The sequence below is a fragment of the Nicotiana tomentosiformis genome, chromosome 2 (genome assembly GCF_000390325.3).
Source record: "Nicotiana tomentosiformis chromosome 2, ASM39032v3, whole genome shotgun sequence".
Taxonomy (NCBI): domain Eukaryota; kingdom Viridiplantae; phylum Streptophyta; class Magnoliopsida; order Solanales; family Solanaceae; genus Nicotiana; species Nicotiana tomentosiformis.
Window position 1 is genome coordinate 98,334,409 of NC_090813.1, and position 23,370 is coordinate 98,357,778.

Consider the following 23,370-nt stretch of genomic DNA (forward strand, 5'->3'; position numbering starts at 1 on the left):
TGATAATTCCAATAGATCTGTATGGTGATTTTGGACTTAGGAGCGTGTCCGGAAAATTATTTAGAGGTCCATAGTGGAATTTGGCTTAAAATGGCGAAAGTTGAATTTTTGGGAAGTTTGACCCGGGGGTTGACATTTTTGATATCGGGATCGAAATCTGATTCTGAAAATTGGAATACCTCCATTATGTCATTTATGACTTGTGTGCAAAATTCGAGGTCAATCGGACGTGATTTGATAGGTTCCAGCATCGTTTGTAGAAATTGGAAGCTTCAAAGTTCATTAGACTTGAATCTATGTGTGATTCGTATTTTTAGTGTTGTTGGATGCGATTTGAAGATTCCACTAAGTTCGTATGATGTTTTAGGACTTGTTGCTGTATTTGGTTGAGGTCCCGAGGGCCTCGGGTGAGTTTCGGATGGTAAACGGATCAAAATTTTAGACTTAGGAAAATTTGGAAATTTTGCTTCTCGTGTAACCACACCTGCGAAGCTTTGATCGCACGTGCGATACCACAGGTGCGCAAGGACCATCGTAGAAGCATCCAGGAGTGAAGGGCAGGGCAAGTTGCGCAGGTGCGAAGATTTTGACGCACCTGCGAGGTCGCAGATGCGGTCCCTTGATCGCAGAAGCAGAGGCAGGCTTAAGTGATTTTTCCGCAGATGCGGAGCTTTGACTGCATATGCGGAAATGGAGCCGTAGGTGCGAAAATCCTGGACAAAATGCTAAAAACAGAGGAGTCCGAGATTTTGTCATTTTTGACATTTCCAAAAGAAGGTGAGGCTATTTTTGAGCGATAAATCACGGGAAATCTTGAGGTAGGTCTCTTGTAATCATTTCTACTCCATAATATTGAATTATCATCGAATAATCCGACTAGATTACATGTTTATGAGGTGTAAATCGGGGGTTTGAACTTAGAGATTTGAAAATAAGATTTGAAGATTTGGAGATCGAGTTGAGGTTAGATTTTGGTAAAATTAGTATGGTTAGACGCATGGTTGAATGGGCTTTAGGATTTTGTAACTTTTATCGGGTTCCGAGACGGTAATTTTTGAGCTAAATTTCGGATTTCTATGGAAAATTAGTATTTTCTTATGTAATTAATTCCAATAAATTTTATTGACTGAATCGAATTATTTATGACTAGATCGAGACGTTTGGAGGCAAATTCACGAGGCAAAGGCTTAGCGGAATAAGAATTTCACGGTTTGAAGTAAGTAATAGTTATAAATTTGGTCCTGAGGGTATGAAACCCCAGAATTTGGTATCATTTGATTACTTTGGAGGTGATGCACATGCTAGGTGACGGGCGTGTGGGCGTGCACCGAGGGTATCGTGACTTGGTCCGTCCCGTGAAACTGTAAAGTTGAATAACTTGTTGTTAGCTATTTGTTCTCTCTGTGTTGTGGAAATTTGACTGTAAGTCATGTTAGAAATCATGTCTAGATTATATGTTAGCATTGTAGGGTCCTACAGAGGTCGTGTACATGTTGAACTATCTACTTAATGGTTGTTCTGTACTCAGTCACAGTTTACTTGTTTATTTTATCTTAGTCTCTATTGTTCATTATTGATGCATCATATCATTGTTGTTTGGGCTGATTTCATGATTTCTGAGAGCCCGAGAGACTGGAGAGATTTATGACTGAGTGATGCCGAGAGCCTGATTGTGAGATATTATTATAGCATGTGAGTTATTCGTGCAGCACATGAGTTGTCCGTGCGGATCCAGATATTATACTATAGCACGGGAGTTGTTCGTGCAGCACGTGAGTTATCCGTGCGGATCCAGATATTATACTATAGCATGTGAGTTGTTCGTGCAGCACGTGAGTTGTCCGTGCGGATCCAGATATTATACTATAGCATGTGAGTTATTCGTGCAGCACGTGAGTTGTCCGTGCGGATCCAGATATTATACTATAGCATGTGAGTTGTTCGTGCAGCACGTGAGTTGTCCGTGCGAATTCAGATATTGATAATATAGCATGTGAGTTATTCGTGCAGCACGTGAGTTATCCATGTGGATTATTGAGCTTGGGCTGTAGGAGCCCTTCTGGAGTCCGTACACCTCCAGTGAGTGTGGGTACCTATTGTGTGTGAGTGTTGAGGGCTGAGAGTCGAGTTGTTGAGATGTTGTGACGAGTTGAGTGACTGTTTCTCTGAGAGGCTGTACTTGCTTTTCATTTGTTGTTGCACTTAGTTGTTATCTGTCATTGTTGTGAAATTCTTTGAAAGATTTTATATCCGGATTACATGAACTTGAACTATATAAAATTAATTTGACTTAAACTGTTGGATTTGAAAGCATGTCTATTCTTTGCTGGAATTACTGAAAGTGAACTATAACTGTGTAGCTCATCACTATCTTCAGTTCCTTAATTATTATTGTTACTTGCTGAGTTGGTTGTACTCATACTACACCCTGCACTTCGTGTGCAGATCCAGGTGTTCCCAAACATAGCGGGTGTTGATTCTTTTGCACAATTGATTTTTCGGAGATTCAGAGGTAGCTACCGTGTTTCGCAAACCTTGTCTCTCCTTCCCTATCTCCTTATTTATTGTATTTGATGTCAAACTGTTATGAAACGTATTTTTCAGATTTGTATTCATATCAGATGCTCATGTACTCAGTGACACCAGGTTTTGGGAGTGTTTGTATCGGTATTTGCTAGATTTGTGAGTTATGTTTAAATATTATATTTTCATACATAAAAGAAATTGTGATTTGTTGAGATTGTCGGCTTGACTAGTATCGAGATAGGCGTCATCACGACTGGTTAGAATTTTTGGGTCGTGACACTAAACCTATGATGTATAAGTATAGGAAGTAAAAGTGCACAATTTGATTAATTAATAGAAGGCTATATATGTTTAACTAAATATCACGAGGATTGAAATAAATCTTTTTAGATATTTGTTATGACAGTAATTAAGTACATTCCCCAGGTAATTGTTGCTCGGTTTAAAAGAAAAATACTCAGACTTCTATATGAATTGCTTGTGATTTTGTTCTATTCTATTCAAATTACAAGATTTTGTGATATGTTTATATTATTTGTTTATTTCTGATGCTTCCTGAATTAAAGTTGTTGGCTCTGTAAAAATCTATAGGCTGTTATGAATTTCCGGCAAAAAAGCACAATTGGATTTAGTATTGGCAACATTTTGCTGAATTTGTTTGAAGGTTTAAGAAATTATGGGCAGATGGCAGTGCAATCCATAGATCAACGTGAATTTCACATTTCAATTATATAGAGTTCACTAAACCTATGATGTATAAGTATTGGAAGTAAAAGTGCACAATTTGATTAATTAATAGAAGGCTATATATGTTTAACTAAATATCACGAGGATCAAAATAAATATTTTTAGATATTTGATGGACTAAAATCACAAACTTTCCTTCTATTTTATTTCTTCATATTAAGTTGATACTATGTTTTATAGTGAACTTAATGACTAATGTGTTGAACTGTTGATTACCTTCATTGTTTAATTTCAGATGATACTTGTAGCTGCCAATGACGTGACTTTCTCTACTCATGCTGCTGCTTTAACAACATTTACCTTATATCATATTGCTATTTATGATGTAAGTATACCATTCTTTTTTTTTACTATTTTCAGCTCAAATATTATGTGCATACTGAAATGTGAGTTTATGACTTGGTGCTAATAAACAATACATATTTCTTTTTACAGCGTGGAAATCAGAAGGTCCCAAAAACTGCTATTGCAATTGTCACTGTTTCTTGGTTGAGTGTTGCAGTTTGTATTTTTGTGGCTTTCCCTAAATACTCTTGGCTATTTCTAGTTTCCTGCTTCAAGTAAGCCACTTTCTTTTAAATCCACAATTAGTTCTACTTAACACCCTTTTCTTCATGTTTAAAAAAATTCATAACAATAAAAATAAATTTGTTTGTTTGGTCAAGTTAAGGTAACAGTACTTTATCCATTTAACCACTATAACAATAAATTCTCACACTTCTATATCTTAATTGCAGCACATTGCAGGTTGTTATGACAGTAATTAAGTATATTCCCCATGTAATTGTTGCTCTGTTTGAAGGGAATAAACTCAGACTTCTATATGAATTGCTTGTGATTTTGTTCTCTTCTATTCAAATTACAAGATTTTGTGATATGTTTATACTATCTGTTTCCTTCTGATGATTCCTGAATTAAAGTTTTTAGCTCTGTAAAAATCTATAGGCTGTTATGAATTTTCGGCGAAAAAGCACAATTGGGTTTAGTATTGGCAACATTTTGCTGGATTTGTTTGGAGGTTTAACAAATTATGGGCAGATGGCAGTGCAATCCACAGATCAGCGTGAGTTTCACATTTCAATTATATAGAGTTCCACTAACATACTTTAATATTTCTATTATTTTGTCACGGCCCAAAATTCCACCACAGGGGTCGTGATGGTACTTAGTCTTTATGACTAAATAAGCCGATCATAATAACAATCCAAGCCATATTTTTTTTATAAATAGATAATCGAAACCAATAACGAAAATAATGATACAATCACCCAAGACTGGTAATATTGAGTCACGAACTCTAACTGAATACATGAAATGATCTCAAGAAAATTGAATATATAATATTGTTCGAATAATAATTGACAGTACGATAAAATGGAAAGACTCCAAGGGACTGCGACGACCAAGCAGCTCTACATTGAATCCTTGCGATTGCACTCTAACTATGTCCGAGTCCGATATCTCCAATACCTGACTCTGCACAAAAATGTGCAGAAGTGTAGTATAGGTACACCACAGTCGGTACCCAGTAAGTATCAAGAGTAACCTCGGTGGAGTAGTGACAATGTACAGTCAAGACACTCACTAATCAATTAACCTATGCAGTGTAGCAGTATATAATAATAATAATAATAATAATAATAATAATAATAATAATAATAATAATAATAATAATAATAATAATAATAATAATAATAATAATAATAATAATAATAATAATAATAATAATAATAATAGAAACAAATGGCAACGATGGCAACAAGAATAAATAAATGATATAAATAACAAGACAACAAGAACACTATAAATATTGCTCAAACGAATAAGAAACACAAATACAACTAATCAATCAAGTCCCTCAAATATACGTCTTTCCAATGTAAGTACTTCAAGTATAAATCTTTCAAATATGCATTTTTCAATAAAAATGCCTCGTGCCTATGTGATGGAGTTCGGAGGGTCATGGGACCAATACTTGCCACTTGTAGAGTTTTCTTACAACACCAGTTACCAGTCCAACATTCAGATGGCACCGTATGAGGCATTGTATGATAGGCGGTGCCGGTCCCCAATGGGATGGTTTGAGTCGGGCGAGGCCCGATTGTTGGGGACAGATTTGGTCCAGGATGCCCTGGATAAGGTGAAGGTGATTCAGGAGAGACTTCGCACAGCCTAGTCCAGGCAGAAGAGTTATGTGGACCGTAAGGTTCGTGATTTGGCATTTATGGTTGGTGAGGGGATCCTGCTTCGGGTATCACCTATGAAGAGCGTCATGAGATTCGGAAAGAAGGGCAAGCTGAGCCCGAGGTTCATTGGTCCTTTTGAGATATTGCGGCGAGTTGAGGAGGTTGCTTATGAGCTTGCCTTGCCTCCCAGCCTAGCAGGAGTTCACCCGCTATTCCACGTGTCTATGCTCCGAAAGTATCATGGTGATCCGACTCATGTATTGGATTTCAGCTTAGTCTAGTTGGACAAGGATCTATCTTATGTTAAGGAGCCAGTAGCCATTTTGGACAGGCAGGTCAGAAAGCTCAGGTCAAAGAATATTGCTTCAGTAAAGGTTTAGTGGAGGGGTCAGCCGGTGAAAGAGGCGACTTGGGAGACCGAGCAGGACATGTGCAGCCTGTACCCTCATCTTTTCACAGTTTCAGGTATGTCTTTATACTCGTTCGAGGACGAACGGTTGTTTTAAAAGGGGGAGGATGTAATGACCCGGCCGGTCGTTTTGACAATTAGAGCCCCGATCCCCTCATATTTTCTTTCCCCACATTTGTTTCTGTTTTTGGGATTTGCCAGAGTGATTGGTTATGGAATTCGGGGAGTTTTGGGACACTCAGTCCCTAGTGGTGAATTTAAGTCTTAGAAATTAGACCGTAGTCGGAACTGTGTGAAGACAGATCCGGAATGGAATTCCGTCGACTCCGTTAGCTCCGTTGAGTATTTTGAGATTAGGAGCGCGTCCGGAATGTGTTTTGGAGGTTTGTAGTAGATTTAGGCTTGAATTGGCAGAAGTTAGATTTACGGCGATTTGGGCCGATAGTGAAATTTTTTACATCGAGCTCAGAATAGAATTTCGGAGGTGGCTGTAGGTTCGTAATGTCATTTGTGACCTGTATGTAAAATTTGAGGTCATTCGGACTAGATTTGACGTGGTTCGACGTCGTTTGTAGATTTTGGAAAATTCTAAGTTCTTAGGCTTGAATCCATGCTTAATTCATGTATTTGGTGTTGTTCGATGTGGTTTGAAGGCTCGAATAAGTTCGTATGGTGTTATAGGATTGGTTGGTAGGTTTGGTTAAGGTCCCGGAGGCCTCGGGTATGTTTCGGATGCTTAACGGAATGAATATTGGACTTAGGAAAATCTGGTGCCTTTGTTGGTTCTGGTGTTTTGCACCTGCGGAAAGGAGACCGCAGGTGCGGAGGGAGTGCGCAAATGCGGAATTGGGGAGGCTAGTGATGGAGCGCAGGTGCGCAAGTTTGACCGCACCTGCGAGCCCGCAGGTGCGAAGCGTGGGCGCAGGTGCGGAACCTGGCACTTAAACGAAATGCGAAGATGCGCCGTATGGACCACAGGTGCGAGAAATGCCCGCAAATGCGGCCCCAACCCGGATAAGTGACCTTCGCACCTGCGATGATTTTTTCCGCAGGTGCGTGACCGCAGGTGCGAAAATCGCTGGGTTGAAGAAGCAAATTCGAGGGTTCATTCCTTATTTTTCACCAATTCGAATTTTAGCTCGGGAGAAAGCGATTTTTGCAAGGGTTGTGAAAAGGAAATAAGTGGATAACGATTCTTAACTCTAATTCGTGTATATTTCATTAATCTATTATTGTTTTCCTTGTCTAATTAAGGAATTTGAGGGTAAAACTTTGGAAATGGGGAAAAAGGTTCCCCAATTAAATTTTGAGATTTGAATGGGAATTTGACGTCGGATTTAGATGATTTTTGTTCGAGTGAATTCGTGAGTGAATGGGTGTTCATAATTTGTAATTTTTACCCGATTTTGAGACGTGGTCCCGGGGAGACCTTTTGGGCGTTTTTCCTAATTTCATGCTTTAGCTTCGAATTAATTAGTTAAATTAGTTACTTGTAGTTATATTTACATCATGCAATTAATTTGAATAGATTCTGGTCATTTGGAGTCGGATACTCGTGGCAAGAACGTGATATCAAGTTGATTCGAGCGGGCGAGGTAAGTGGCTTGCCTAACCTTGTGTTAGGGACTTTTCCCTTAAGATGTTTGATATTAATTAATGTGTAGGCGTCCTGTACGTGAGGTGACGAGTACGTACACGGGCTATTATTGAAAAAATCCCGTTTTTTCTTTCTAAATCATAAACTGTTTTCCCTTATTAAATTGCACTAATAAGTTTAATTATTTATATTATATTAAAGAAGCATGCTTACGTGTTTCAACTGCCTATTTGATATTCTGTGTGTCATGCTTAGTTAAGTCCCTACTTTCCTTATCTGTGTTCAGTGTAAATTATATAACTCGATGCCATACCTGTCATTTCATCTTGCGTTGCATATTTAAATTGGGACTACGGACGTATTCCGGGAGATCCCACTGTCTTGTATATTTATTTGTGTTTACGGACATATTCCGGGAGATCCCCCAGCACTGCATATTTATTTTGGAATTACGGACATATTCCGGGAGATCCCCAAGCACTGTATATTTACTTTGGGACTACGTACGTATTCTGGGAGATCTCCTTGTACTGCATATTCATTCGGAACTACGGGACGGTATCCCGGGAGATTCCACTTTGTGTTTACCTTGTTCTGAGACGAGGGTTCCCTTAACTGTTAAATTTTCGAGAATTTCTTTAATTGTGTTACCGTAAACTTTACTTATATCTTTTACTATTTAATTTATTATATTTACTCCGGTAGGGCCTTGACCCGACCTCGTCACTACTCTACCGAGACTAGGCTTGGAACTTACTAGGTACCATTGTGGTGTACTCATGCCCTTTCCTGCACATGTTTTCGTATGCAGATTCATGTACGAGCTATCAGCCTCGGGGTTAGTGTGTGCTGCTGATTCTAGGAGATTTCAAGGTACTTCTGCTTGCGTCAGCAGATCCTCAGAGTCTCCTTCTATTCCCTCGCCTAGAGACTTTTTTTATTATGTTCAGACTTCTGTATAGAGCTACATAAATTATAGCAGCTTGTGACTTAGTGATATTCCGGGTCTTGGAAAATTATTTTGTATATGCCGAGTGGTACTACTTTTAGTTATTCACAATATGCTGTTTATTTTTAAAATGTTGTATTTTCTTTACATTTTTCATAATATTAGGCTTACCTAGTCGTAAAGACTAGGTGCCGTCACGACACCTTACGGAGGATTTATTTGGGTCGTGACAAGTTGGTATCAGAGCACTAGGTTCATAGGAGTCGCGAGTCACAAGCCGGTTTATTAGAGTCTCACGGATCGGTGCGGAGACGTCCGTACTTATCTTCGGGAGGCTATGTAACTCTTAAGAACAATCATATTTCTTTGATTTCCTTGTCGTGCGAGTTGTTGACATCAAAAATTCTAAAATAATTCTATTCTATTCTTTCTCATAGATGGTAAGGACCTGTACTAGGAGGACCGACGATCAGGCACCCGAGCCCCCTGCCAGGGCCGCCAGAGGTTGGGGTCGGGGTAGAGGACGACCACACAGTGCTGCCCGAGCACCTGCGAGAGCTATGTCAGAGGATCCCCCAGCAGCTCTAGCTGGAGGGCTCGCACCGGAGATCCTTATTACTACTCCAGCCATCCAGGAGTCTTTAGCTCAGTTCATGAGCATGTTCAGCACTCTAGCTCAGGCTGGACTATTTCCGATAGCTCTCGCTACATCTCAGGTCGGGGGAGGGGCACAGACTCCTGCAACCCGCACTCCTGAGCAGAGGGTCTAGGTTAATCAAGCCCTAGAGTATATTTCTATGACCCCAGTGGCTCTGTTTTAGCAAGAGACTAGGGTAGCTGCTTCTGAGACAGAGCAGCTCAGACTTGAGAGGTACAAGAAGTACCACCCACTTACTTTCAGCGGACTAGCTTCAGATGATGCTCTAGGTTTTCTTAAGGAGTGTCATCGTATTCTCCGCACTATGGGCATTGTGGAGACGAGTGTGGTTTCTTTAACCTCTTTCCAGCTGAGGGGAGCGGCATATCAGTGGTGGCGTGCGTATGAGTTGAGAAGTCCGGACAAGGCCACCTCACTCACTTGGACTCAGTTTTCAGAGATATTCTTGGCACGTAGAGTTTGAGCAGATGCGTCAGGGTGCTATGACTGTGTTGGAGTATGCAGTCTGTTTCAGTGAGTTAGCTCGACATGTACCAGCTCTGGTTGCTACAGTCAGAGAGAGGGTTCGTCGCTTCATTGAGGGACTCCACCCCAGTATTTGGACCAGTATGGCCACGGAGTTGGAGATGGACATCACTTATCAGCAGGCAGTGAGCATTGCCAGGAGAGTGGAGGGCATGTTCGCCCGGGATAGAGAGGAGAGAGAGGCCAAGAGGTCTCGAGAGACTGGTCATTATTCAGGAGCTCGTGCACCAGCAGCACGCTATGGTAGGGGTTTTGTGAGTCGCCATGTTCATTCAGCTCTTCCAACAGCCAGCGGTATTCCAGCTCCTCCTAGACCTCAGGAGCCCTATTATGCACCGCCAGTATCCAGTATGCCTCCTACTCGAGGTGCTATTACCGGCCAGTCCAGCAGGCCAGGTCTGAGTCAGTCTCAGCCGTCGCGTCCTCCGAAGGGTTGTTTTGAGTGTGGTAACACTCGTCACATGATTAGAGATTGCCCAGAGCCAGGAGGGGTACACCTCCACAAACTTATCAGCCTCCACATGCACCACCGGGTCCTCCGGCCATTCTTCCAGCCCCAGCTTCCACTCCACCTCCTCAGGCCGATCGAGGCGGAGGTCGGGGTGGTAGAGGTCACCCTAGAAGGGGAGGCCAGGCCTAGTACTATGCCCTTCCAGTCCATTTATAGGCGTTTCTTCAGATTCAGTCATCACAGGTATCGTCCTTGTCTGTCATAAGGAAGCATCAGTATTATTTGCCCAGGCTCTACGTATTCATATGTGTCTTCTTATTTTGCTCCACATTTGAGGATATCTCGTGATTCTTTGAGTTCCCATCTTTATGTATATACTCCTGTGGGAGATTCTCTCATTGTGAACCACGTACATCGGTCGTGTTTGATTACTCTTAGTGGTTTTGAGACCAGAGCCGATTTGTTATTACTCCGTATGGTAGTTTTTGATGTTATCTTGGACATGGACTGGTTGTCGCCCCATTATGCTATTCTTGATTGGTACGCTAAGACCATGACGTTGGCTATGCCAGGCTTGCCGAGATTAGAATGGAGAGGTACCTTAGAGTATACTCCTCGCAGGGTCATTTCATTTCTTAAGGCTCAGCGAATGGTTGAGAAGGGGTGTGATGTGTATTTGGCCTATGTGAGAGATGTCAGTATTGATACCCCTACAATTGAGTCAGTCCCAGTAGTGAGGGACTTCCCTGATGTGTTTCCAGCCGATCTCCCGGGTATGCCGCCCGATAGAGATATAAATTTCGGCATTGATTTGTTGCCAGGCACTCAGCCCATATCTATTCCTCCTTACCGTATTGCTCCTCCTGAGTTGAAGGAGTTGTAGGAGTTGCTTGATAAGGGTTTCATTGGGCCTAGTGTATCACCTTATTTGTGAAGAAGAAGAACGGTTCTATGCGTATGTGTATTGATTATCGGCAGTTGAACAGGGTTACAGTGAAGAACAGGTATCCTTTGCTTCACATCGATGATTTATTTGATCAGTTACAGGGTGGCAGGGTATTTTCCAAGATTGACTTGCGTTCTAGCTATCATCAGTTGAAGATTCGGGAGTCGGATATCTCGAAGACTGCTTTCAGGACCAGATATGGTCATTATAAGTTTCTTGTCATGTCATTTGGGCTAACCAATGCCCCAGCAGCCTTAATGCATTTGATGCACATTGTGTTCTGGCCTTATCTTGATTCCTTCATCATTATGTTTATTGATGACATCCTGGTATATTCCTGGTCTCGGGAAGATCATGAGCAGCACTTGAGGACCGTGCTTCAGACTTTGAGGGAGAAGAGGTTGTATGCAAAATTTTCCAAGTGTGAATGCTGGCTTGATTCAATGGCATTCTTAGGCCACATAGTGTCTTGTGATGGGATCAAGGTAGATCCGAAGAAGGTGGAGGCAGTGCAGAGTTGGCCTATACCATCATCAGCTACGAAGATCCGTAGTTTCCATGGTTTGGCGGGGTATTACCGTTGCTTTGTGGAGGTATTTTCATCCATTGTAGCACCTATGACTAGGCTGACCTAGAAGGGTGCTCCGTTCAGGTGGACCAAAGAGTGTGAGGAGAGCTTTCAGAAGCTCAAGACAGCTTTGATTACAGCCCCAGTATTAGTATTGCCTACAGGTTCGGGGTCCTACATTGTCTATTATGATGCCTCGAGGATTGGCCTTGGAGCGGTATTGATACAAGACAGTAGGGTGATTGCTTACGCATCTAGACAGTTGAAGGTGCATGAGAAGAATTATTCGGACCATGATCTCGAGTTAGCAGCTATTGTTCACGCCCTGAAGATCTAGCGTCATTATTTGTACGGTGTTCCTTATGAGATCTACACTGATCACCAGAGTTTGCAGCACTTATTCAGGCAGAAGGACCTTAATTTGCGTCAGCGGAGATGGTTGGAGCTACTTAAAGACTATGATATCACTATATTGTACCACCCGGGGAAGGACAATGTAGTGGCCGACGCATTGAGTCGCCGGGCAGAGAGTTTGGGGAGTTTGGCATATCTTCCGGTAGCTGAGAGGCCCTTAGCCTTAGATGTTCAGGACTTAGCCAGCCAGTTTGTGAGATTGGATATTTCATAGCCTAGCCGGGTATTAGCTTGTGTGGCTGCTCGCTCTTCTCTTTATGACCGTATTAGGGAGCGCCAGTATGATGATCCTCATCTTCTAGTTCTTCAAGACATGGTTCGGCGAGTTGATGCCAGAGATGTGACTATTGGTGATGACAGTGTGATGAGGATGTAGGCCGGATCTGTGTGCCCAATGTAGATGGGATTCGGGAGTTGATTCTCGAGGAGGCCCACAACTCGCGGTACTCCATTCATCCCGGTGCCGCAAAGATGTACCAGGATTTGAGACAGCACTATTGGTGGAGAAGGATGAAAAGGGATATAGTTGGGTTTGTGTCCAAGTGTCTCAACTGTCAGCAGGTCAAATATAAGCACCAGAGGCCGGGTGGATTACTTCAGAGGATAGAGATCCCAGAGTGGAAGTGGGAGCGGATCACCATGGACTTCGTAGTTGGACTTCCACGGACTTTGAGAAAGTTTGATGCTATTTGGGTGATCATCGGCTGACCAAGTCAGCTCATTTTATTCCAGTGTTGACCACTTATTCTTTTGAGAGGCTGGCTGATATTTATATCAGAGAGATTGTCCGCCTTCATGGTATTCCAGTATCCATCATTTCAGACAGAGGTACACAATTCACATCACGGTTTTGGAGAGTCGTACAGCAGGAGTTGGGTACTAGGGTGGAGCTGAGCACAACCTTTCACCCTCAGATGGACGGGCAGTCCGAGCGCACGATTCAGATTCTTGAGGATATGCTATGTGCCTGTGTGATGGAGTTTGGAGGGTCATGGGACTAATACTATCCACTTGTAGAGTTTGCTTACAACAACAGTTACCGGTCCAGCATTCAGATGGCACCGTATGAGACTTTGTATGGTAGGCGGTGCTGGTACCCAGTGGGATTGTTTGAGCCGGGCGAGGCCCGATTATTGGGTACATATTTGGTCCAGGATTCCCTGGATAAGGTGAAGGTGATTCAGGAGAGACTTCGCACAGCCCAGTCCAGGCAGAAGAGTTATGCGTACCGGAAGTATCGTGATTTGGCATTTATGGTTAGTGAGCTTGTCCTGCTTCGGGTATCGCTTATGAAGGGCGTCATGAGATTCGGGAAGAAGGTCAAGCTGAGCCCGAGGTTCATTGGTCCTTTTGAGATATTGCGATGAGTTGGAGAGGTTGCTTATGAGCTTGCCTTGCCTTCCAGCCTAGCAGGAGTTCACCCAATATTCCACGTGTCTATGCTCCGAAAGTATCACGGTGATCCGACTTATGTATTGGATTTCAGCTCAGTCCACTTGGACAAAGATCTATCTTATATTGAGGAGCCAGTAGCCATTTTGGACAGGTGGGTCAGAAAGCTTAGGTCAAAGAATATTGCTTCAGTAAAGGTCCAGTGGAGGGGTTAGCAGGTTGAGGAGGCGACTTGGGAGACCGAACAGGACATGCGCAGCCAGTACCCTCATCTTTTCATAGTTTCAGGTATGTCTTTATACTCGTTCGAGGACGAACGATTGTTTTAAGAGGGGGAGGATGTAATGACCCGGCCGGTCGTTTTGAGAATTAGAGCCCCGATCCCCTAATATCTGCTTTCCCCACATTTGTTTCTGTTTTTGGGATTTGCCGGAGTGATTGGTTATGGAATTCGGGGAGTTTTGGGACATTTAGTCCCTAGTGGTGAGTTTAAGTCTTAGAAATTGGACCGTAGTCGGAACTGTGTGAAGAAGGATCTGAAATGGAATTCTGTCGACTCTGTTAGCTCCGTTGAGTGATTTTGAGCTTAGGAGCGCGTCCGGAATGTGTTTTGGAGGTCTATAGTAGATTTAGGCTTGAATTGGCGAAAGTTAGATTTTCGGCGATTTCGGCCGATAGTGGAATTTTTTATATCGAGCTCGGAATGGAATTCCGGAGCTGGATGTAAGTTTGTAGTGTCATTTGTGACCTGTGTGTAAAATTTGAGGTCATTCAGACTAGATTTGACATGGTTCGACGTCATTTGTATAATTTGGAAAATTCTAAGTTCTTAGGCTTGAATCCGTGCATAATTCATGTATTTGGTGTTGTTTGATGTGGTTTGAAGGCTCGACTAAGTTTGTATGGTGTTATAGGATTGGTTGGTAGGATTGGTTGAGGTCCCGGGGGGCTTCGGGTGTATTTCGAACGCTTAACGAAATGAATTCTGGACTTAGAAAAATCTGGTGCCTTTGCTGGTTCTGGTGTTTCGCACCTGCGGAAAGGAGACCGTAGGTGTGCGAGCTACAGGTGCGGAGGGAGTTCGCAGATGCGGAACTGGGGAGGCTGGTGATAGAGCGCAGGTGTGCAAGTTTGACCGCACCTGCGAGCCTGTAGGTGCGAAGCGTGGGCGCAGGTGCGGAACCTGGCGCTTAAATGAAATGCGCAGATGCGCCGTGTGGACCGCAGGTGCGAGAAATGCCCGCAGATGCGGACCCAACCCGAATAAGTGACCTTCGCACCTGCGATGATTTTGTCCACAGGTGCGGTCCTAGGTCCGCAGGTGCCCAAATCGCTGGGTTGAAGAGGCAGTTTCGAGGGTTCATTCCTCTTTTTCACCAATTCGAATTTTAGGTCAGGAGAAGGCGATTTTTGCAAGGGATTTGAAGAGGAAATCAGTGGGTAACGATTCTTAACTCTAATTCGTGTATATTTCATTAATCTATTGTTGTTTTCCTCGTCTAATTAAGGAATTTGAGGGTAAAAGTTTGGAAATGGGGGAAAAGGTTCCCCAATTGAAAATCTGAGATTTGAATGGGAATTTGATGTCGGATTTAGATGATTTTTGTTCGAGTGAATTCATGAGTGAATGGTTGTTCATAATTTGTAATTTTTACTTGATTTCGAGACGTGAGCCCGGGGAAACGTTTTGGGAGTTTTTCCTAATTTCACGCTTTAGCTTCAAATTAATTAGTTAAATTAGTTACTTGTAGTTATATTTACATCATGCAATTAATTTGAATAGATTCTGGTCATTTGGAGTCGGATACTCGTGGCAAGAATGTGATATCAAGTTGATTCGAGCGGTCGAGGTAAGTGGCTTGCCTAACCTTGTGTTGGGGACTTTTTCCTTAAGATGTTTGATATTAATTGATGTGTGGGCGTCGTGTACGTGAGGTGACGAGTACGTACACGGGCTATTATTTCAAAAATCATGTTTTTCCTTTCTAAATCATAAATTATTTTCCCTTATTAAATTGCACTAATAAGTTTAATTGTTTAGTTTAGATTAGAGAAGCATTCTTACGTATTTTAACTGCCTATTTGATATTCTGTGCGCCATGCTTAATTAAGTCCCTACTTTCCTTATCTGTGTTCAGTGCAAATTATATAACTCGATGACATACTCGTCATTTCATCTTGCGTTGCATATTTAAATTGGGACTACGGACGTATTCCGGGAGAACCCCCTATTTTGCATATTTATTTGGGACTACGGACGTATTTCGGGAGGTCCCCCAGCACTGCATATTTATTTTGGGACTACGGACGTATTCCGGGAGATCCCCCAGCACTGCATATTTACTTTGGGACAACAGACGTATTCCGGGAGATCCCCTTGTACTGCATATTCATTCGGAACTACGGGATGATATCCCGGGAGATTCCACTTTGTGTTTACCTTGTTCTGAGATGAGGGTTCCCTTAACTGTTAAATTTTCAAGAATTTCTTTAACTGTGTTACCGTAAACTTTACTTATATATTTTACTGTTTAATTTATTATATTTACTCCGGTAGGGCCTTGATCCGACCTCGCCACTACTCGACCGAGGTTAGGCTTGGCACTTACTGGGTACCATTGTGGTGTACTCATACCCTTTCCTGCACATGTTTTCGTGTGCAGATTCAGGTACGGGCTATCAGCCTCGGGGTTAGTGCGTGCTGCTGATTCTAGGAGACTTCTAGGTACTTCTGCTTGTGTCCGCAGATCCTCAGAGTCCCCTTCTACTCCCTCGCCTAGAAACTTTCTTTATTATCTTCAGACTTTTGTATTGAGCTACATAAGTTATAGCAGCTTGTGATTTAGTGATATTCCGGGTCTTGAGAAATTATTTTGTATATGCCGAGTGGTACTACTTTTAGTTATTCACAATATGCTGTTTATTTTTAAAATGTTATATTTTCTTTACATTTTTCGTAATATTAGGCTTACCTAGTCGTAAATACTAGGTGCCGTCACGACACCTTACGGAGGGTTTATTTGGGTCGTGACATAATATCTACATGATCAATTTATTTCTAATAAAGTAAGTTTAAAATTTTTAAATCAAGTAAAAAATCAACAAAGAAATGAATTTATTTTAAAAATCGTTTGAGTGAAGAAAATAACATTTCAATTAAAATGAAGCACCCGATAGCTGCCGATTTGGATGTAAAACTTATTAATTTAAAATATAATAGTAATTTATTTTATTTAAAACAACTCAATCATCGAAAATCAGTAAAAATCCAAAAACTTTAAAACTTCAGTCTCGTACTAAAATTCCAAAGACAACAGAATACAACAAGGAGCACAAAACATATAATAATAAAGTCAACTAGTACATCACGGAAGAAGACAACAATTTACATATTAAATGAACCAAAGTCACCAAAGACAAGAATATAAATACGAAATATCAACAGGGCACTCCCGAGGTACCACCTCGTAGTCCCAAATCATAAATAAATTCACAATATCTCATTTTCCTATATCATCGCGGGAGCCTTCACATTTAATTTTAAAGAAATTATTTTTCCCGAAATGGCATCCCGCGTTTTAACCACCCGTATTATATTTCATGACTTCTAGTAGTTTCCCTACTAGCCACGCGTTTCAAGCCACCCTTATCTCACTGCATGTGTTTCAATACCCTGACCTTATATCACCGTATGCGTATCAATATCATAATATTTCACAAATCGCACCTCAAGTGCCCAAATATCACAGCATAATATAACTTGTACCTCAAGTGCTCACATATCACAACATATCACAAATTGCTAAGTGCTCAAATATTACAATATATCAAAAATTGCACATCAAGTGCTCAAATCTTACAACATATCATTGTGATGATCTAAAAAGTCATCTTTAAATTTAATAATACATTCTGTGTTCTAAGACCTTGAAAAGCACTATTTATCATTCCTCAACTTGCGTGCACAGTCCGTATAATTTTTCGGAAAGTTTTTATATGAAAAAATAGATTAAAATGTGAAATGGGGCTTTAAAACTTAATTAAGTTAACCTTGGTCAATATTTTTAGCAAACGGACCCAGATCAGTATTTTGACACTTTCCGTAGGTCCGTATCATGATTTGGGACTTGGGCGTATGCCCAAAATTTAATTTGGAGGTCCCCAGCTCAGGTTATGGCCATTTAACGGAAACTAGGAATTTAAAGGCTAAAGATTTCCAAAGTTTGACAACGAAAATGACTTTTTGATATCGGGGTCGGAATCTGATTTTGGAAATTGGAATAGCTCTGTTATGTCATTTATGACTTATGTGCCATATTTGAAGTCATTCCGGATTCGTTTAATATGTTTTGGCATGAGTTTTGCAAAGTGAAAAGTTTAAAAAATCAAAAGTCCGAATCAAGGTGTGAAGCGCAATTTTGATGTTGTTTGACGTGATTTGAAACCCCGTGTAAGTCTGCATTATGTTACGGGACTTGTTGGAATATTCGGACAAGTTCTCGAGTGGCTCGGATGAGTTACGGACGAGTCACAGAGCAATTGGAACTTGCTGCCTAGTGCTGGTTCTGGTGTGTCGCACCTGCGACATTTTGTGCGTAGGTGCGTGGTCGCTCCTGCAGAATTCCAATTGCTTCTGTGACATTGGACAGCCCTGCCGAGCTCCGCTTCTACGGAGAAATGAGCGCAGGTGCGCAACTGCATCCGTGATGGACGAGTCGCTTCTGTGAGGAAGACCGCTTCTGCGGTCACTAGGCGCTTCTGCGATGTCGCAGGTGCGACATTTTTGGGCGCAGATGCGGCCACTGGACAAGCTGCCCTGTTCCGCAAATGCGAAGCCGCATGTGCAAAAATATAGTCCGCTGGTGCGAAAATGCTGGACAGAATACATAAAATCGGGTTTTAGCCATTTTTACTCAATTTTGAGTTTTGAGTCTTGGATTTAGGCGATTTCAAAGGAATTTTGCACGACTTGGAATTGGGTAAGTGTTCTATAACCAAAAGTGATTATATTTCATAAATTCATGTCTATATTCATCCTTTATTTCGGATTTAGATGGAAGAAATTGGAATTTTTGTAAAACTTTCCAAAAACGAAAAGTTTAGATTTGAAGGTTCATTTGACATCGGAATTTGATAATTGTTGTATGGTTTGACTCGTCTCGGAACGGGTGTTTGAATTTCGTAAGTTTTTCTGAGATTCGAGACGTGAGCCCCACAGTCGAATTTTAGATGAATTTCGGATTTTAATCCGAAAAATTAGTAAATTCATATGGAATTAATTTCTACGATTTGTATTGAGTATATTAAATTGTTTATGACTAGATTTTAGGATTTCGGACAATTCGCGAAGCAAGGGCTTATTGGATTCTTGAATTTGGTTGCAAAGTGAGGTAAGTGTCGTGGTTAACCTTGACTTGAGAGAGTAGGACTTAGTTGTCTATTTGCTACGTGATTTAATGTGCGGGTATAATGTATATGTGAGGTGACGAGTACTTATGCATTGTGGTTGAGTCAAAGCATGCGGGTGAAATTTGTTTATTATGAATAATTGCCTATTTAATTAAGATATTCTTATTTAAGTTTATTATTGATTATTTGATCATTATTCGTGAAATTATTATTCATTTAATTATTGTTGAATATTTTGGAAGGTGAAGTCAGTATTCTGGTATTGAATAGATTGATAAGTGCATATGCCCGCATTTAAATACTCTTCCAAATTTATATTATTATTTTCATAGTAAGGAAGATTGTAAAAGCACGAAGGGTGATGCCGTGCTATTTTTATTATTTATAATATCATTGTCATGGTAAGTAAGAGTGTAAAATCAAGAAGGGTGTTGTCGTGCCATTTGTGAGTGTAAAAGCACGAAAGGTGTTGTCGTGCCATTTGTGAGTGTAAAAGCACGAAGGGTGTTGTCATGCCATTTGTGAGTGTAAAAGCACGAAGGATGATGTCGTGTCATTTTCAGAAAGTGTAAAAGCACGAAGGGTGATGCCATGCCAAATGAGAGTAAAAGCACGAAGAGTGGTGTCGTGCCATTTTCATATCATCAATTGCTCATTTTATTGTTGAGGAATTATTTGGCTGCTAAGTGATAATTCTCCTGCTAAAATTATTATATCAACCCCCTTAGCATGTTCCCTCCCAAATTTATAAAATGTTATTTATTGTTTTATTGTTGCTTCGTATTTGTATATACTTGTACAGGTTGTTTATGTATGTGTCTTGTCATAGTCTCGTCACTATTTCATCGAGGTTAGGCTCGACACTTACAGAATACATGGGGTCGGTTGTACTCATACTACACTCTGTACTTCTTGTGCAGATTTTAGAGTTGGTCCCAGCGACGTACCATAAACTTGCTCGGATTCAACTACCCAGAGGAGACTTGAGGTATAACTGCACAGCGTCCGCAGTTCTGAAGTCCCCTTCTATCTTATCTTAGCTGTGTATTATCTTTCAAATAGCTTGAATTTTATTCAGACCTTTATTTGTATTATCCTAGTAGCTCGTGTACTTGTGACACCAGATTCGGAGATGTATTTTGATAATTCGGTATTTATGGTCTTCCACACTTTATTTCAGTAATTTGACTTCTATTTAATTAAATTTGCTTTAAAATAGTTAAGATTATTTTAACGTTGGCTTTCCTAGCAAGTGAAATATTACGCGCCATCACGATCCTGAAGGTAGGAATTTCGGGTCGTGACAATCACAAATTGCACATCAAGTGCTCAAATATTATAAAATATCACATATTGCACATCAGGTGTCCAAATATTATAACTTTCCACATAAATCAACAATACATTAATTTTCCACAATAAGAAGCTCACGACTCGGCCATAATGCGCACAAAAATCTTAACAAAATATCCGGGAGTGAAAAACTCAATAAAATAATATTTTATAATTTAACACTTCGCCTCAATATGATTTATGACCTTTATAACTCAATACCAATTTCAATGACATGAACTGAAAAGTAATTCATCAAGGAACAACGCCTTCTTTAATCTAAAGTTTTAGCAAATAGATTAATGCCTCCTTTTAAAATTATTTAATAAATTATTTGCAAAGGAAAAATTCATAATGAAATTATTTTCACGAAATGGAAACTCAACAAACACAGAATTCACATAAAAAATAAGTGGAAATCATATCAAATTATCATATAAAAACAACCTCGTCAAACAAGGAAAAGAGGCATGACAAATAAAGGATTTAATAAGTTTCAACAATTTTCCAATTTAATACATAAGGGTGTCTACGAATTTTAACCGATATAATTTGCACATATAAACCAAGTACGTACTCGTCACCTCGCGTACATGATTTTTAATCACACAATCTCCACGTAAGACTTAATGCCTAAGGGAAAATTTTCTCACACAAGTTTAGGCAAGATACTTACCTTTTTGAAGTTAGGCCGATATTCATTTGCTTGAATTGACCTCCGGACAGCTCAAATCTAAACAAACTAATTGTATAACTTCATTAAAACTCATCGGAAATAATTCCGGATAATAAAATACCAACTTAAAATTTTATTCTAAAAAGAAAACACGGGGCCCGCCCCTCGGAATCCAACAAATATTTTACGAAATCTGAACACCCATTCTGATACGAGTTCAACCATACCAAAATTATCAAATTCCGATAACGGATCGCCCTTCAAATCATAAATTAAAGTCTAGAGAATTTCTACCATTTTCAACCCAATTCACTAATTTAGTGATAAAACAGCAATAGATTCATGTAATTTAACCAAAATCAAGTTAGGAATTCTTACCCCCATTGTTTTCCTTGAAACACTCTCGTAAAATCGCCTCACCCGAGCTTCCTTGGTCCAATAATGGAAGAATGAGACTAAATTGGACTTTATTATGCTGCCTAGGGGTTTGTTCTTCGCGTTCGCGACACTCCCCTCGCATTCACGATGAACAAATTCTTCAACAGCCATTTTCAAACTCTTCTCAGACAGCCTCTAGTATAATAGTCATAACGTTTTGTACAAAACTCCAAATGATTAATGGTTTAACTTTTTGAAAATTAGACTCCAAAGAATATAACTTTCATTTGTTGCTTATCTCCCAATTTCTTATAGATTGCGAGATATAAGCTTCCAAAGTTATCCCTATGCAATAGAGATTTCCAAACTCTTCCCAGATAGCCTATGGTTTATCCACCATAACTTTTTGTACACAACTCCAAATGATAAATGGCTTACGTTTCTAAAAACTAGATACAAAGGGCTACAACTTTTAATTTTGGATCATCTTAAAATTCCTTATAGATTGCGAGATATGAGCCTCCAAAGTCAAAAGACGAACAACAACATTTCCTTCTTCGCGAACGCGAAGAACAAAGTCCCAACAGCAAAATCCTTCATCGTGAACGCGAGAGGCTCCTCGCGAACGCGAAGAACAACACCAGAACCAGCAACCAACAATATCAAAACACCCAAACTTGGTTCGGAACCACCCCGAATCAAACCCGAGGCCCACGGGACCCCGAGTCCCCCGGGACCCCGGCCAATCGTACCAACCAGTCCCAATACATAACACGAACCTGCTCGAGGCCTCAAATCACATCAAACAACATCAAAACTATGAATCACACCCCAATTCAAGCTTTATGAACTTTAGAACTTCAAAGTTTTACATTCGACGCCAAAACCTATCAAATCAAATCCGACTGACCTCGAATTTTGCACACAAGTCATAATTGACATTACGGACCTACTCCCACTTCCGGAATCGGAATCCGACCACGATATCAAAAAGTCCACTCTTGGTCAAACTTCCCAAAAACCTTCAAATTTCCAACTTTTGCTAAATGACCCCGAAATGACCTACAGATTTTCAAATCCACATCCGGACGCTCCCCTAAGACCAGAATCATCATGCAGAGCTATTCCCAGGATTGGAATCCCAAACGGATATCGATAGCATCAAAATTCACTTCAACCCAAACTTAGGAATTCTTAAACTTTAAAAATGCCAACCTTCAGTAATAAGCGCCGAAATACTCCTGGCCACCTGATACTCAACCCGAACATACACCCTAGGCCAAAATCATCATACAGACCTATTGAAATTATCAAAATTCTATTCCGAAATCGTTTGCTCAATAGTCAAACTTCGGTCAACTCTTTTCATTTAAGCTTAAAAAATGAGAATTGTTATTTCAATTTAAATTCTGAATCTTTCGAAAATCAAACGACCGCACATGCAAGTCATAATACATATTACGAAGTTGCTCGGGACCTTAAATAGCTGAATGGGGCATAGATTCTTAAAATGACAAGTCGGGTCGTTACATTTTTACCTAGTAAAGGAATTCTATGAGATTCTGTATATGTGCCTAATGTTTATTTTCGAACTATTTTCTGTACAGATTCTTTGGTTAACTTTTATGGAAACATCGGCAAGACCTTATTGTCATTGGTAAGAAATATTCTTTTATATCTATCTATTTATTTACTACACTTATCTCAGATTCTCTTTGTATCTGATTCTTGAGCCTAATTACTGGTTATGTAAGGCCTAGACAATTATGTGGTTTTGATGAAATGAATGTTGTTGGTGTCGATATTCTTGGACATTCTCTTCATTGTGCAACATTATGTGCTCTATCCTTCTAGGAAAGAAGTTGCTTCTCTTGATTTTGATGTGGTAAGCAAGAACCCATTACTTAAATCTTCAGATCATCCACATACGTTACGGTAAAATGTTTATTGTATTGTTTGATAAAGTATGCAAAGATATGCTAAGTAAAGACTATATTTCTGCCTGTAGACACCAAGGGACTTTGAGGGACGCTGACGGCTATAGCTAGTGATATTCCGAACATATTCATTTGCTCTTTCTCTAAGTATACTGAGTTCTAGAGTTGGGAGCACAAATTCCCCGAGGCAGAACAAAGATCTCAGGCATGGTTAAGTGGATTCTATGTTTAGACGTTTCTCCAATCTGCGAAATGCAATTCCTTCTGGTA

General features: G+C 40.4%; 1 protein-coding gene across 1 annotated transcript in view; it reads left to right on the forward strand.

Moving 5' to 3' along the window:
• Positions 1-23,370, forward strand: part of LOC104109458 (cystinosin homolog) — a 49,794-nt gene that overhangs the window by 21,237 nt on the left and 5,187 nt on the right. The window contains exons 4-7 of the mRNA XM_070195894.1: positions 3,709-3,833; positions 4,011-4,053; positions 4,219-4,336; positions 22,771-22,820. Of these exons, the coding sequence (XP_070051995.1) occupies positions 3,709-3,833; positions 4,011-4,053; positions 4,219-4,336; positions 22,771-22,820 (336 nt within the window). The remainder of the gene's footprint in view (positions 1-3,708; positions 3,834-4,010; positions 4,054-4,218; positions 4,337-22,770; positions 22,821-23,370) is intronic.